This window comes from Eptesicus fuscus, chromosome 4 (assembly GCF_027574615.1).
Source record: "Eptesicus fuscus isolate TK198812 chromosome 4, DD_ASM_mEF_20220401, whole genome shotgun sequence".
Taxonomy (NCBI): Eukaryota; Metazoa; Chordata; class Mammalia; order Chiroptera; family Vespertilionidae; genus Eptesicus; species Eptesicus fuscus.
Window position 1 is genome coordinate 42,056,888 of NC_072476.1, and position 16,375 is coordinate 42,073,262.

A 16,375-nucleotide genomic window follows, 5' to 3' on the forward strand; every position below is an offset into this window, starting at 1 on the left:
TCTGGGCACTCCATTTTCCCACTTGCTGAGGGAGTTCTTAGAGAACAGATGCACCAATCAGGAGCTCCCACAGATCACACTCAGCTTTCTCATGCGAGGAAAGAAGAGCTGGTCAAGGAAGGCTGCTGAACTAAATTTATGAGCGACTCTACAGAATATGAAGCTAGAGTGGTCATTTCTGCAGTCACTATGCTATTTCTATAACATATAGGGGTCACCTACTAGCACTAAAGATAGTAATTTAAGTTCAAATATTTATGTCAGGATTTAGTATCAAACAGGGAGATACTCTTTGCCTCTGCTGCTTGTCTTAGACAAGCACATGAGGGTCCCAGGGAAACTGACTACCTTCTCTAGGTGGTAGTGGGTTAAAGCAGATCCCAATCTCTGGAAGTTTTAGTTGTAGGCCCTTTCCTGGAGAACTATTATTTGAATGTCACTATTCTAAGAGGCAGTCAAATTCAAGGCAGGAGTACACTAAATCACAGACATGGTGACAATGCAAATGTTTAGTGCTGGTGGCTGTCTGTTATTTCCCAGGTGATACCGTTGGCCCACAGGTTTCCTTTCTTTTTTACAAAATAAGCAAATGTTTACTTTATCATTCACCCATATAAAATATATAGAAACAACATACAAACTGCTCAAAATGCAAATACTCTGGTTTACTCATCACAATAGCAAATAAAAAAAAATAGCAAAAACCTTTTCAGTTAAATAAAAAAGTGGAATTCTTTATTTACCTACCAAACCTTACTAAGCATTGAAATGCATTCATTTTCATTCTCATGTTCTGTAGTAACATCCTTTCTTCCCTTTTGCCTCTCATTCCCCTAAATTATTTTGATGGGCTCATCTCTAAAAGAAAGATTGTTTTAATTTTCTTAATACCATGTACTTTTTATTGCCCTAATATCAAGAACAATCTAGATTTTTCTTTGTCTCTTACCTTTGAAATGAATATTAAAAATGGAGATGCCATCAGCACATTTTCAAGGTAACATGAAAGTTAAGCCCTCAGCAAGCATTTCAAGGCAATGGCATGCCATTCGGTTCTGGGGACTTATCATGTTTGGGGAAGTGTCACAGTTGGTACTAAAAAGCAGGACTCACCTACAGAAGCATATCTGATATTAGACATTATTAATAACCTCAAATACAGTTGTTTTCTACAATAGAGAAGCAGTTTTCTATTTCTCTGAGGGTTCCAATTTGACTGCCTTAATTCTTTAATGTCTAAATAAAGACAATTCTTGAATGTCAATGACAAAAACATTTAGCAAAAGAATCTTCAACAAAGGTAGAGTTGAAAATGGAATGGTTTCAAATGGAGAAACGACAGCAAGGGAAAGTTCTTGGCTTTTTAAAAGAGGTATATGTACATAGTAAGGAATAAAAGTGAATCAAAACACATAATTCTGTACATGTTAGAAATAGTCAATGTGCTGCCAACACAACAACTGTCCTAAAAAAGATGTCTCGAGGTTTGGAGCCACACATATTTTTCTCTGTATAACTCGATATTTGCGTTTGCATAACACATCTTTCCCAGGTTCTGTTAACCCTTAGAAGCATTTAACAACTTTTGGCAATATGCTTTTCTTCAAATAAAACGAGCTTCACAAAACATTATCATCAATGTCTGATGCTTGGATTGGGCAAAGTCTTTCTGAAATATGTTTACTCTTCAAAAAAACACTTCTTTCCTTCATAAATCAATAGTGCTCCATCTTCAGGTAAATCAGGAGCAGTCACCATCTTAATTCAGATGCTCATATGTTCTCTTCATCCAACATTTTGTTGACGCCATCACAAAGTTTTTTTAAGTGGGGTTTGAAATTCCCAAAGGGATTATACAAGGCAGCCAGAAAATCACAATCTGAAAAGTGATCAAAGACATTATTAATCCGTCCGTGTGACTTTGCGGTGAGGTGGCGCTGAATGATCTGGTGCAGCAACTCTCTGCATTCGTTCAGCAGCCTGGACAGCACGTTCCGGTCAAAGGTGTAGTCCACCTGATGGAAACTGACCACGGTCATAGCAAGCTGGTGAACTTTCTTCTTAAATTTCTCCATCAGCGCGAGCTCATCTTGATTGAACTGATTATTCCTGTACAGAATGGCCAACTTGAGGACTGTTTTGATGAGGTTTTTGATGATCTTCTCAGCCTCCTTCTTGTTCTGGGTGTACTCCCTGGTCACCCGGTACAGCTCATCTAGCACTTCGCTGCTCGTGTCATCGATTAAGGTGGTAGCGATGGATTTGGATACCATTTTACCCAAGATCTTCTTTTGTGCCTGAACGGCCAGGTTTTTGGAATTAAAGACATCTGTGGCCACTAAAAACAAAGAGTGGGGAATAACAGATCAGTATCAGTGACAGAGCAAATGAAAAACAGATACTATGGTGCATTTTCCCACTATATGTAAGATATGCCTCCCATCTACTAATATTAGTTTCTGTTTAGAAAAGAGCTAAAAAAATTTCCTACATTTCTGGGCATTATGTTCCAATCTGTTGTGCATAATATTTAAAGTCTTTGGCAATTCAAGTATTTTTTTAATATTGATTTTTAGAAGGAGAGGGAGAGAGAGAAACATCAATGTGATAGGGTAACATCGATCAGCTGCTTCCTACAGGCCCCACCTGGGATAGAGTCTGAAACCTGGGCAGGTGCCCTAACTGGGAATGGAATCAGCAATCTTATGGTGCATGGGACGACACCCAACCAACTGAGCCACACTGGCCAGGGCGGCAATTCAAGTATTTTATACCTTCTGCTATGTCGTCAATACTTTGCTTAGAAGTTCAACTTTCTTAAAAATAACATTTTCTAATTATAAAAAGAGTATGTCTCAGGAGGGAGTAAGGTTTTGTGCAATTTTTCTCTAGCTTAATTTGATAAGAAAGACATCAAAAATATAAAATAAACTCCACAAGTGTCCTCTGGGAAACAGTTACCAAGGATAATTTAAAGAAACTCATTTAAATGTAAGAGGGACAGATGACAAAGCTATGATATTGAGTAAAATGGCAAAATCACGGAAGCAAATCCAAAGGAGAGCCCAGCTTTACAACCCACTTGTAAAAAGTCAAATTTCCCAAGACACTGGTCAATACCTACCAGTTTGGCCATCCTAACCACCCTGAATTTCAACTCCCAGAAGCTGAGTATTGGAAAAAAATTCATTGGAGAGCTTATTGTCACTTCTATTTCTGATGAACGGCCACTACTCCCTTTACACCTTTATATGTTTTCAGAAAATAACCATAATGTATGAGCCAATAATATGTGCTACATGAACAATTTACTCTGAAAAAGCTGAGGCTTAGAGTTTACCTCTCAAATTATCTTAACTTAATTTGACTGAGGTTTAAGGTACATATTATAATAGTTGTATGTGTTAAATATTAATGAGACACTAGTGATGTTCCTAGCTTACAGCCAATCAGTGAATGGTTACAGCCAATGCTCAATGTTTACAGCCAATGCTCAATCAATGTTTATTTCAAACCAAGTTCAGTTTTTCTCCAATTCCCATCCCCCCCCACCCCCCCTCTGTGCATGCAGCTCCACTACAGCTGTGCTTCCTCCCTCTGCCTTGGTCCTCAGAGCTGTAGAGCTCAGTGTCTCTGCTCCACCTTTGGGTCCAGGAGCAGCTGTTCTCTCCACATATGCCCGTGTACAGGTCTAGGTCTGGGTGTTGGAAAGCACTCATCCAGGAATGAAAGATAAAAGGCTTAAAAAGACACATTATGAAGAATGAGTCAGGGCATCAATGATATACAATTATTTCTAGTTTGGACAGGCCAGCAACATTAGAAAACTGCTGCTTGCGAATCCAGGCTGGGAGCACGTATCAGGAATGACTTCCTCAATGTGGAACTGCCATGTTGGATTTGAAATGTGGGCCAAAGTAGCTCATGGTATATAGTACAGGCAGCTGCAAAGTGGCTCCCTGCGACCAGAACATCATTCCTAAATATGCAGGGCCATACACTGTGAAAGAGCAGCTTGACTGGATTAGAACTAGTACCCTCAAACAAATGTTGACATTTAAACTTCTGAAAACTGAACTGAAACTGCAGAAGAAGAAATGAAATATATTTTGAGAAAGAAAAGGAAAGTGAAAAAGCATGAGAAACAGGCAACTTTGTGAAGGTTTCCAAGCTTTTTAATGCTTTCATCATTTAAGCAAGTAGTCAATTTCTATTCCTATGCTTCGATGGTTTTGCAAAAGAGCATATGGGTTAACTCACACCTAAGAACTGATAGCTAACAAAATGGAAATGGAATTAGCAGTCTTTTAGTGCATGGGATGACACCCAACCAACTGAACCATGCTGGCCAGGGCGGCAATTCAAGCATTTTATACCTTCAGCTATGTTGTCAATACTTTGCTTAGAAGTTAATATTACCATCTTAAGACCAGGGACTATCTTCCATTACTGAACTTATGATATGAACCTCAACAAGTAAATAAACCTGATTTATACAGAAAGGGATACACCCAAATTTTCAAATACACAGTAAGTAACTTAGGATTTCAGGTATTTATCCTATCTAATAAAAGAGTAATATGCAAATTGACCATCACTCCAAGACACAAGATGGCCACCCCCATGTGGTCAAAGATGGCTGCCCCCATGTGGACACAAGATGGCCGCCACAAGATGACCTGCATGGGAGGGCAGTTGTGGGCAGTTAGGGGTGACCAGGCCAGCAGAGGAGAGCAGTTGGGGGAGACCAGGCCAGCGGGGTAGGGCAGTTGGGTGGGACCAGGCTTGCAGGGGAGGGCAGTTGGGGGCAATCAGGCCAGCAGGGAGGGCAGTTAGGGACAATTGGGCCAGCAGGGGAGCAGTTAGGTGTCAATCAGGCTGGCAGGGGAATAGTTAGGGGGTGATCAGGCTGGCAGGTAGAAGCAGTTAGGGGAAATCAGGCAGAGGCAGGTGAGCGGTTGGGAGCCAGCAGTCCTGGCCCGATCCCGGTGGGCCTAAACGGGTGGTTGGACATCTCTCAAGGAGTCCCAGATTGGAGAGAGTGCAGCCTGGGCTGAGGGACAACCCCCCCACCCCATGCACAAATTTTGTGCACCAGGCCTATAGTTTTATATAAAGTTGAAAGGTTATTCTGCTTTTAACCTATTCAAACACAGCACAGTCACAAACATCCCATCTGGGATTCACTGTAATGCCTATGAGATGGGGTACTGTCATACACGGTAAAATAACTGAGGCTGGCGGAGTGTGGTCCTGGATTCCTCTGTGCTCCTTTTTGCAAGGCTGGACTGCAAGTCTGCCCCTCGTCTAGGCTACTTTTCTTATCAAATCTAAATATCCCATTTAATTTCAAACACAGAGACCAAACAGAAACTCTGTGGTGCAGCACTTTCACTTCCCACAAGAGAAAGCATAAAAGGCAAGGCTACTGCCAGTTAAGCAAGGTGGGTCCTCACTTACTCGTAACCACGTCCGAACCAGGACAGAAAAGGTGATCTTTGTGGCTCTCACGCTTATCTCAGGAACTTCAAACCCTGCTCTAGAAACACGGCAGTAGCTTCACATTGGTTTTGTTCTGCAGTCACCTTTCAAAATGAGAACGAAGCTCTTTCTCCCCCTTTTCAGGGAAGACGCGCCTGCAGCTCATTTATTTTCTCCCGTTAGTGGAGGCTTCTTTGGAGCCAACTGGGGGTTGTGGCTGGGAGTTCTTGGCCAGGATTGTGTGGTCTGTGATCATGAAATGTGATTTTCTTTTCCTAGAAAATTAACCGCCTTTAGCCATTCCTGCTCAGGCTCATTTGTCAGTTCCACATCCTCCACCAGGTCCTATAAAGGCCTGGTGTATCTCAGGGCTAGTCCTGGACCGTTTTTCTGCTTCGCTCTACCCTCACTCCTGTGTGACCTCATCCACTCCCGTGGCTTCAGATGCTTCCATGTGCCAATGACACCCACAGTCATAACTCAGCCCTGACCTCTTTTCTGAATTCATTTTGCAAATGCATTCAAGGTTTTTCCTTTCCTTGGCTATTTGGCAGGCATCTCAAATGTACCATGTCCCAAACCGAATCCTTGGTTTCCTCCTGCCCCCAAAGTACTCCTCCACTCTATTACCATCCTAATTAATAGCATCCCTTCCATCCATTTGCTCAAGTCAAAGTCCTGGGAGTCACCCACCATACTATCCGTTCCCTACCCAGTCCATTATCAAGTTCTTTCTATGCTACCTGCCTCGATTCTCTAAATTCTATCCACTTCCCACCATCTCCACACAGATTAGTCTAGTTTATGCCCCTTTCCAATCTCTTCCCACAAAGTAGCCAGGGTTTTTAAAAATGTAAATTAGAAAATGATGCTTCCCTTAAATTATTTGCTAACCATCACACTTTCTTGTTCCTGAAATTCTCATTTGCCTAAATTTTTAATGTCTGCCTCTCCTTACCAGAATTTAAGTATTTTTTAAAATCCTCACCCAGGGATATTTTTCCATTGATTTGTAGAGAGAGTGGAAGGGAGAAACATCAACATGAGAGATACACACCATCGACTGGTTGCCTCTTGCCGGGGGCTGGGGATCGAACCCACAACTGAGATATGTGCCCTTGACCAGGAAGCCCATGGCTCTTTGGTCTGCGGGCCAACACTAACCACTGAGCAAAACTGGCCAGGGCAGAATCTAAGCTTTTTGAGAGCAGAGACTGTGTCTTGCTCACTGTGTCATCCCGGGGCCTAAAAGGGCGCCTGGTACGTGGCGCTGCTGAAAGAAGCAGAAGCCATTTCTCCCCTCTTCACTATACTTAAATACTTCTCCATGAAAACATGCTGAGCTGCAAAATTAGAGTTTTAAATATATACTGGGAGTTTTTGTTTGTTTGCTTTAAAGGGTAATGAAACAGATATTTGTTTTATCTAGCTAACAATGTGGTTTCCTTCCCCTTAAGAGCAGACCAGAGGGTGGTTTCTCTTATAGTCATCAATCAGCTCTCTTCAAGAGGGAAGATTTGTTACACAGCAGAGGACAACAATTCAAATACTCAGTGGTTCTGACGGAGATACAGTAGAGGAAAGTTCTACTTCTGATTGGATCTGTGATTAAGCATGTAACAGAGGGGGATGGACAAAAGGTATGCCCTGGGGCGCGACCAAGATGTGGATAGATGTTCTCAAGGAGAAAGTGCTGGAAGTATTGACTCAATGCTTTACCTATTAGGATGAACTCACTTGTGCTTTAAAATATACATGTACATTGTTGACTAATGAAAAATGAAGTCATATGTTAAAGGTAAACAAAGGATTATTACTATGTTAAAACTACTTAAGAGTATTTTACAGAAACAACTGTAAGTGCTATTTTGCACCTACTTATCTTACTGCCCCTCCCCCATCCTTGGTAGCTCCTTTCTTGGCTTAATCATTTAGTCCATTTTAGCAAAGTTTGCTGAAAAGCAAATTGATATTCAGGGAATCCTGGCTTCAACATCAACAGTTATAAATCTGGAGATAAACATTAATGGTAAAAATATACTGACCCCTGTATATATTTTACAAAGTACTCAGAAGTTTAAAAAAAAAACAACACACATTTTCACAGCATTAACTAATGAGAAATTAGTTTTATGAAATTAACAAAAATTCCCCATAACCTTACCCCAACTCAGAAATTGCTAATACAGTGAGGCACTCAAGTCACTTCTTTACAACCTCACCAGCAAATACATAATTTCTTCACCCATCAAACTTGTTATACCTGGAGTTTTTAAATAGTGATGACAGATACACATTTATGCCACTGCTAATTCTTGCCTCGTTAAACTTTGATCAAGTGGGCCCAGCATTAGAAAGGATGAAGAAGTTAGAGAGCGTGTCTGGCTGTTGTAGTCTGTTAATAAAAGTTCTTTAAACAGATACCTAAAATCTTATTTCTCTTGCCTCTGAGTAACTCCAAATCTAAATGGGGCTTAACAAAAAAGACAGTTTGGGGAGCAGCAAGTGGCCATAAGCACCCGTAAACACTGTCACAAGAAGTCAACAGGCTGAGAGTTGACCTGCCTACACTGGGATTTGGAAATGCTCCGGAGAAGTAAGGGATAGTCGGAATGGCTGGAGAGCCTTCACACCAACAAATCCCAAAGTGGAAATTCAACAGGACAGAGAAGAAACAGCAAACAAAGAGAGAAGGAGAGTGCAGGGGTGGGGGTGGAGGACCACACTCAGCATAAGCAGCAGAGATTCCAACTGTGAGGAGGCTGCCCCTGGAAGGGTCAGATCTCCGACCAAGGCAGCCAGCTGGAGGCAACCTTAGCCAGAGAGAAAAGACAGCTGGCCTTAGGTCACACAGATGAGGCCCTAACACAAAAGAACATGGTCTTGAAATAATTAATACATCTGGGATCCTTAACCTGATATTGAACACACATTTTGGTGTGTATGAATTTTCCTGACCCCACGTGGTTAAAAACCAATGGTATGCATCATTACAGTGACAAGTTCTGTCATTCACTCTGTGTGTTACCTACCACTTCCAAAAAGTACATGCTCACTTAAAAAGGCAACATAATTAAAAAGACAAATATAGTCCGGCTGGTGTGGCTCTGTGGTTGAGCGTTGACCTATGAACTAGGAGGTCACGGTTCGATTCCTGGTCAGGGCACATGCTCAGGTGGCAGGCTTGATCCCCAGTGTGGGGCCTGCAGGAGATAGCCAGTCAATGATTCTCTCTCATCATTGGTGTTTCTATCTCTCTCTCTCTCTCTCCCTTCCTCTCTGAAATCAATAAAAACTTTTAAAAAAAATGACAAATATAAGGGGAAAGTGGTGACTTTAAAATGGGCCAATAAAGAAAAAAAAATCACTGGGTGGCTTTTCAATGGGATATTAGAACTTGTAATGCACCCCCTTCCAGAGTCTTTTTATTGTTCTTTATTTTGTTATTTGACAACTTTGAGTTGCAGAAAACTGATAGTATTGCAAATGCCTCTTGTCCATAGAGACACACATGTCTAGTGGAGGGGTGCTGGAAGCCAGTTTCAGTATGTCATAATTGCAAGACTTTCATCCAAAGGTTGTTGGAACTTGGGGACTCAACAAGGGCTGAGTCACATATGTTATCGCCTGTTGGGAATGGCTAAAGGCTTTTCCCCAAACCTGAAAAGAATGCATTAAATTGATTGTTTGCTGCTAGACAGCTCAGGGCATCTTAATCTACATGTTATTGCCTCCTACTGGACAAACACCTGAACAGCTGTAGGCTATTCCCCAATCTGACAATGCTTCTGTACAAACCCTACCTTTTGAAGTGTATGTCTCCACCTTGCCTTAGGACAATTTGTGTTAATAAAAAGCAAGGGGTCCTGAGATGAAAAAAAAACTTGTTTTCTTCAGCCAGGCTCCTCTGACCCCCAATGCCCTTCAAAATTATCTTTCGTCTCTAGACTCTTACTTAAGTTAGACACAGCCTTTCTCCAGATTGCTGAACCCTTCTTAATGCCGGAACAAGAACCCCAGCAGAGGGGCAACTGATTTCTCCTTTTCTTGTTTGTCTGTGTTGCAATTGGACTTCTCCTTTGAACCTACCATAAGAGTTGACTGATTCATCATTAATTAATGAGGCAAGTAATACCCTTGACATGCACATTTTTTATTGTATAAGAGTCATGAGTTTACCTTCTTAAAAACATACCCGTTAACACATATTAACTTTAAAGAAAAACAAGTACAGTATAAGCTTGTCTTCTAGTACACATTTCCTGTGGCAACTAATTCCCCCAGGTCCCTGGAAAAGAAGAGTTTACTTATAAAAGTCCAAATATCCTGTATCTAATGGTTCCTCATACTGCCATACTGCTCAGGGATATCACTGAGACTCTGTTTCCCCATCTCTAATATGAGAATAATGATCTCCAATTCTTGGAATTGTTCCAAAGATAAATAGGCATGGACCATATAGGACATGTCTCACACAATGCCTGGCACAAAATCTTCTCCACAGATCTGTTTAAAGAACTCAACAAATTAGTCCCTGGACTGGTAGCTCAATTGGTTAGAGCATTGTCCTGATATGTCAAGGCTGTAGGTTCAATCCCCAGTCAGGGCACATACAAGAAACAACCAATGAATGCATAAATAAGTGAAACAACAAATCAATGTTTCTCTCTCGCTCTCTCCCTTCCTATCAAATCAATCAATAAAAAAATAAATAAATAAAATAACTCAACACAGTCAACTTCAAACATATCCTGATGGTCTTTTGTACTGAATCACATTTGGTCAAAATTATTCAACTCCTTCTGGAAGTAATATGGAGCTGGGAAATGCAAAATGCCAGATGGCTGTGTGAAAAGAGACCTCACACAGTTCAGTTAGTTCAGTTATCAAGGAGCTGTATTTCCTCTTCCATGATGACATTAAAAAAATCTAATACATATTAAAACTATCAGGAAATTTCCCTTTTTTAAAGGTGTTGAATCTCTTGTTAGTAATAGAGTCAGTAGTACAGGGACTGTGATAGGTAGTGTAAGGTTATTTTGTCCAGAGAAAATTGGAGAACAGAACTAAAGGCTACTACACAAAAGACAGGAGGAGAAACAGTGTCAACATCCATGCAAAACTGCACAACAGAAGCAAGATGTAAAGGAAATGAGCCAAAGATAAAGTTGAAGTGAAAATCCACAGCAGCCAACAAGATCACTCCAGTCACATTATCTCACCCAGCGTTTCTGAAGCCTCCCGGGAACCCAAATGCAGGGCAGGAAGCCAAGAGAGAACAGCGAGGATGGAAATACAAGGCTTAAGGTCAGAGGTCCTGGGTTGCAAACTTGGGTGCAATTTAATTTCTTTGAATCTCAGTTTTCTCATCTGCTAAGTGGAGCATCATTTCAGCTTAAGTGAGATTTAATGAGGTGCAAATCTGAAAGCATCCAGCAATGTGCTAGGCTCATGGCCAATGCACATGGGTTTTGCTCCCTTACTATCACTTGCAATGGAGGAGCAGGGACTCACACCAAATACTTGCACACACTGTGTTCTTTTGACTCATTTCTCCGTTTATTCCCTATTTTTCAAATTTGTGGACAAGAGAAATTATGCCCTAAAGAAAACACTATGAAGCCTCTCCCTGAGTAATCTCAGACTACTTTTGTTGCTTTAATTCTAGAATTTCTCCATGACTTTGTGTCTCTTATTCCAATGGCTTAGTTTTGGAATGATTTGAAATTGAAAAATGTCACTTTCTGAGTCTCAATTCCTTTGACTTCATAATAGACCCCATCTCTTCTCCTTTTCTGTCAGTGCTCTAGAAATCTTATGATGCTTTGATTGCTTTCTGCATGGCATAAGCTCTCACAAGAAATCCCTGCTGCCTCCAGGTTCACTAATAACAGGATTGGAAAAAAATTGGTGATATGAAGTGGTATTGTTGGACCCCAGGGAAGGTCAGTCTGGGAAATATTAGGACAGAGGTTACAAGAATAGAAATGAATTCTGTGGCTACCCAAAGTCAGAATGGGAGATGTTCAGTCATGAGAGCCCATGGCTAGATAACATATTTTGAACTTTTACTACATTATCCCCAGAACTGCCCAGAATTTGTAGTTATCTTATTGGAGCTTCATAATCACCCCAACCGAGAAGTTATTATTATCCTCATTTTATATATAAGGTAACTGATGCCCTGAGAAATTAAGTTATTTCTCAAGGCCAAAGGTCATTAAGTAGATGAGATGAACTTGAACTCTGATATGTCCAACTGCAAGCTTTTCTCTTAAGAATTTCATTATATTGCCCTGAATAGGTAGCTCTGTTCGTTAGAGTGTTGTCCTGATACTCCAGGTTGTGGGTTCGATCCCCGGTTAGGGCACATACAAAAAGTAACCAATGGATGCATAACAAAGTGAAACAACCAATCGAAGTTTTTCTCTCATCTCTCTCTAAAATAAATTTTAAAAAAAGAATTTCATTATACTACACAAGCTTAAGAAAGCAGCTTCCTCTTGACGGTATAGGAAGACAATAATATTCAACTAAGTCAAGTGAAATAAAAGAAAAGAAAAGCCAGAAATCACATCTCCCTGAGGAGGAAATGGATTCCATAAGGTAAATCAACCCAGCTGGGCTTGAAATAGTCTGTTTTTCCAGAGCAGTTTTAAAACATTTTAAAATATAATTTAAAATACAAAAATATGCATATGTTATTCAAAGGGCAGAATGTAAATATATAAAGCGAAAAGTCTCTGTTTCAGCCTTACCACCCACTGTATAGTTCTGACCCCAACCCCTGCTTCCAGGGGGCAACACTGTTCTTAGAATTTTGGTACCCTTTCAGAGTCTGTTTTTTTTCTGTGCATTGATAAGGGTAACTATGAATAGGTACTGAGCAGTAAGTATTAAAGGCTTGCAGTTCTTAAAAAAATACAACTTTGATTGATGAGAGACTATAAACTGGAAGTGTCCATAATTCCATGCATGACTCCAACATAAAGTGATGATTGCTAGAGGCACCTGGCTATATTATCTTTGTTCCCACCCGTGCAATAGCAATGGCAGTCCTTCAACAAGCGATGAGAAGGAAGTGAGTGTGAAACACAGGTCTTTATTTAATGTGTGTGTGTGGGGGGTGGATATAAGTGCTATGATTAGGGCAATCATAGAGCTTATCCTTTAAATGGGGTACCTTTGAAAAGAGCACTATTAGCAATTAGACGGTGACAGCAGATCTGTAACTATCCCAGGTAAATGTATGTAGTTACTAAGGACTCTACTTAAGTACTTAAGCACTAAAGACACTCAGGCTAAATAAGAAAGGGTCAAAAGTATTACCCAAATTTTTAGGACCTGAGAAATTTCTTGGGAACCCCACAGGAGCACTAGCTAGCATTTCCCCCAACATTAACAACAAAAACTAGTTCTTCAAGAAGTTGAGTTTCTGTTGTTGTTTTTTAAAGGAAGTTAAGAGGTTATGGTGGAGGGTGGGGGGGATTCTCTCTAGTTACATAAGTTTGGGAAACAGTGTATATATACTAAGGTCCCCTTTGAGGTGGACAAAATGCACTAATAATATTAAAGGTCTTAAGTACCGGGCAGTAAAGAAACATTTTAACTTTACTTACCCAAGTTTTCCACCGAGGACCCATGCACCAAATTTCTGGAATAAGATCAGTAACCAACTGACTTAGGCCCTTGCTATTCCTCTGGAATGGATTCACAACCATCTCATGCACACAGGGGAGGGCAAGACAGGCAGTCGGGCAAAGCTAGGCAAAGGGGCATTGTGAACCCAGGCTATCTAGAGTCACACTGTTAGGGTCAGAAGCTCAGCTCTCCCACTAAGTGCCCGTATCCCTGTGGCAAACTACCTAACTTCTCTGTGCCTCAGTTTCCTCATGTGCAAATGGAGATACCTAAGGTTTTCATGAGAATTAAATTAAAATAATTCATATGCAGTGCTTAGGATAGTGCCAGATTTAAAAATAACTGGGTCGATTTTTAGAAACTATTATTATTGTCATTAATACTGCTGTCATCATTAAGGTAGATATTGTAGAAGTTCTGCTGCTTTGGGATGACACAGTCTTGTGGTCATGTCTTGTGGAATAGGAGTGAGGGGATTAGAGAGTACATTAACCTAAAGACATGAATCATTCAACAAAACTTCTGCTGAGTATGTATCAGGTACTGTAGTTTCAAAGATAAATAACACTATCCCTTATCTCCAGACATCTGTGTAACACAGGGAGGGAGTGGGGGGCACATAGCCATGCAGAACGCAAGATGCAATGGTAGCAAAGAGAGGGAACATTAATTTGCTACATGGAGTGATACAGGGAGGCAAGATTTGACAAAAGGAGATTGACCCAAGAGATCTACCTTGAAGGAAAAAAAGATTCTGCCTTAGAAATAAATGAGATTGCATTTCAGAGCTGACCTATAGAATTCTTCCTGGCTGGTTAGGGACTAAGAATTCTGTTCAGCCGTGTATCTGTGTGGCACGTACCCAAGGATGCATGTGGGTCCTATGGCTTTTAGAAAAACTCATAAATTATGTATAAGGTTATCAAGGCCCATGAAAATTCATTACAAAGGCACTTGATTTTCCTGAGGGTATTTGTAGGGAGAGGACGGACAGAACAGGTATCTGGAGTGGCATTCTGGTGACATGGGCCACCTGCATCAGAAGGGCCTGGAGGCCTCCTAGAAACACAGGTTGCCAGACCCACTGAATCAGAATCCCCAAGACTGCAGCTTAAGAAGCTGCATTTGTAAGAAGCGACCTATGTGGTTCAGTTGTATAATGAAGCTGGAGGACCCCAGCTCTGAGGTGTACTTTTAGAAGACTGTACTTTAAATTTTCAAATAGACTATGCTTTTGAGTACACTTTGGTCATGAAGGCATGCTGTGAGTAGACTAGGAACAGATTTGATTCCCTCTCAAAATTTTTTCACTAAAATAATAGATGCGAGCTTCTGCACAGAATCCAGAGAAAATGCTTTCAGAACATAACTTATTATACTAAAGCCTCCAAGAATTTTAATAATGTATCCAAGAGAATAGAAAAGTTAGTCTCTTTTACATGCTACTTTAACAAAGTTTAAACTATTGCTAGGCTTCAAATTAAATAAAAATATCCTATAAGCGGTTATACAAAACTGACTTCAGTAAACTATGCTTTTTCTTTTTTTAATTAAGTGAACCCTTCCTTACTAATTATGCTGTTCCAATATGTTATGATTTCCTTAAAGACTTTTCAACTAAGCTGTGTTTACGCACATATTTTCTCGAGGACATGCAGACTCTTCACTGCTGATAGGATCCAATCTTATCCCAGAATGAAGGTGAAAATCCTCTACACACACTCCATGATTTCTGTTTCTCCGCTCCTCGGTTCCCCAGGCCTGCCAGAGGCCCTAGCCTCTGATGAATATTTATACCCACGTGGTGTTTAGAAAACCAATAACAGATTTTAAAACCCAGCTGAAGGGCAGTTTGGTTACTGAGCCAGCCCCTAAAAGTGGCCTGGGCAGTCAACATACCCTTTCTGGTCTCATCAGGTGGCTACCGGCCACAGAACAAGGGCAACCAGACAACAAAATTACAGCTGACATTTGTGTAGAACTCTACAGTTTGCAAAATATTTTCACTTGTGTGAAAGTGTTCATTCTAGTTTGGTCCTCTTATTACCTAACCCTGTGGGAGCCAGGTGAGAGACCTGAGGCTCAGGAATCAAGTGCCTTGTCGAGGGCATGGAATTAGCGGCAGAGCTAAGGCCATTGCTGCCTACATGGCCGCTCAGTAAGGAAAGTGAGATGAAGACAGTGTTCACTGTTCATGAATTTTCTATCCAATGCCACAATGCTGCTCAGCCGGCTGCAGAATCCCACTTCTTAGAGTCTGTCTGCTCCCCAAGATAAAGCAACTCCTTGAACCCAAAAAAGAAGGCTCACAGGTCTCACACATCACAGAACAGACACTAAAGATAAGCTGTGTTCCTACCCTCTCCCTCTTCCTCCATCTGCCTGAGAAAGGCCTGCTCATCCTGTAAGGTTCAGTTTAAATGCCACCTTTTCCAAGATGCTTTTCCAAACCCATGGCTGAATGATTTCTCCAGATCCAAAGAGGAATAAATCTCTCCTTTTAAGATGCCTTTTCTGCCATGTGGGAGAGTTAAATTCCTATTGTATCTTACTTGATTATGATTTTTGACAACTAAGGTACCATGTCCATTCAGCTCTGTATTCTTCAAAGTGTTTAACATGTACTCCAGCTAGCCTGGAGTGAATAAATCCCCGTTCTCTAATTTGCCTCCATGAAACCCATCACAATGTATTTTTAACTTTATTTTTATTGTTGACACTATTACAAATGTCCCCATTCCCCACCCCGCCTCTTGCCACCTCCACCCAGGTCCCACGCCCCTTCTCTCTGGCCACCACCACCCTGTTGTCTGTATCTGTGGGTTGTGCATATATGTTCTCCGCGATATTTTTTTTACAGCAATTCATGAAGATTGTGCCGGGAAGTCAATTCAATTCCATATATCTAGAGCTTAACAAATGAACTTCTATTCCATGAACAAAAGTATAGCCTTACATGTGGGATGTAAAATACTCTTTGTTTTAAAGGAGCGTAAGTTAGATAAAAGACATGCCTTTTCCTTTTTTGTCTACTGCTTCTCCCCTGCCCTTTGGCAAAACATACAGAATAACCAGCCACTTTTGTGTGGAGAATTGACCATATTTAGCTAACTCCATCGCTACTGCGAGTCTTCTGGAATCACCCATGCAAATATCCCAAACCCATCTGTTTGAATATTTTGGGAGCAGTAGCCTCTTGGCCTCAGTTTGGGCATTTCTCAAATATGCATCTTGGCACAGCCTCCCAACATTC

General features: G+C 40.9%; 1 protein-coding gene across 5 annotated transcripts in view; it reads right to left on the reverse strand.

Moving 5' to 3' along the window:
- Positions 1–644: 644 nt before the first annotated feature.
- Positions 645–16,375, reverse strand: part of TNFAIP8 (TNF alpha induced protein 8) — a 110,607-nt gene continuing 94,876 nt past the window's right edge. For all 5 annotated transcript variants that reach the window (XM_028149698.2, XM_028149696.2, XM_054714970.1 and 2 more), the window contains one exon: positions 645–2,338. In XM_028149698.2, the coding sequence (XP_028005499.1) occupies positions 1,773–2,338 (566 nt within the window). In that variant the 3' untranslated portion in view covers positions 645–1,772. The remainder of the gene's footprint in view (positions 2,339–16,375) is intronic.